This window comes from Antrostomus carolinensis, unplaced genomic scaffold (genome assembly GCF_000700745.2).
Source record: "Antrostomus carolinensis isolate BGI_N321 unplaced genomic scaffold, ASM70074v2 scaffold38398, whole genome shotgun sequence".
NCBI lineage: Eukaryota > Metazoa > Chordata > Aves > Caprimulgiformes > Caprimulgidae > Antrostomus > Antrostomus carolinensis.
In genome coordinates this window covers 16,842-17,618 of record NW_010332980.1, presented here as the reverse complement: position 1 = coordinate 17,618, position 777 = coordinate 16,842, and the positions used below count along the sequence as shown (strand labels likewise).

The window sequence follows — 777 nt, the reverse complement described above, 5'->3', positions numbered from 1 at the left end:
CACGGGGAACAGGGATTTACGTGCCTGCACATTTGCACCTGTGTGCATGTGCAGGCACAGAACGGCATCCACAGGTGTGTGCGTGCAAATGCCCACTTGCCTCAGTCCATGTGCAGCTGCATCTCAGCAGTGGCATGACTGTCATGCCAGTGGGTCCCAGCACTGCTTCCCCAGGGGGGACACAGTGTTGGGCCATGGCAGGAAAGGGATGCTGCTGGATGACTTACACATGACACTGTTCCTCTCATTCAGGAGGGTGGTGGCATCTTCCTTGGGTGTCTGTGGGGTTCCTCGTGCAGTCGAGGCTCTGGTTGAATCCCTGTCGAAGGCCTCCATGTCGGGGGACTGGGGTGAGCTGTCCATGCGGCTGGCCACCAGTGCATTGTGGTACTGCTGCCGGGTGACCTGGGCACACAGACACATCCGCCCAGCTCAGCAGGCACCGAGACACACTGGGACCTCCTGGGGACTTGGTGGCACAAAACACCTGGTCAGCAGGAGTGCAAGACCTCCCCAGTGCCCACTGGGCACCCACTAGGCTCCTGGGACAGAGCAGAGCAAGAGGGTGCCTGGGCAGGGGTGGGACAGTCCCCTAGTCTGTACCTTGACAAACTGCACGTCGCAGAGGATGTGCACGGAGTAGTCGGGCATGTAGATGTTGTTGCTGCTGCTGTGGAGCTGCGTGGTGCTGCCCCCATAGTCGTTGTGCTCCCGGCTGGGGGAATCGGAGCGGTTGAGCCCGCTGAACCGTGACGGTGACCTGTTCACTGCGGAAAG

The 777-nt window shown here is 60.5% G+C and overlaps 1 protein-coding gene across 1 annotated transcript in view; it reads right to left on the bottom strand.

Annotated features, from left to right (window-relative positions):
• LOC104529414 (metal transporter CNNM1) overlaps positions 1–777 on the bottom strand; it is a gene marked incomplete at its 5' end in the record, with an annotated part of 18,670 nt that overhangs the window by 1,056 nt on the left and 16,837 nt on the right. The window contains 2 exons of the mRNA XM_010173717.1: positions 228–405; positions 604–767. Of these exons, the coding sequence (XP_010172019.1) occupies positions 228–405; positions 604–767 (342 nt within the window). The remainder of the gene's footprint in view (positions 1–227; positions 406–603; positions 768–777) is intronic.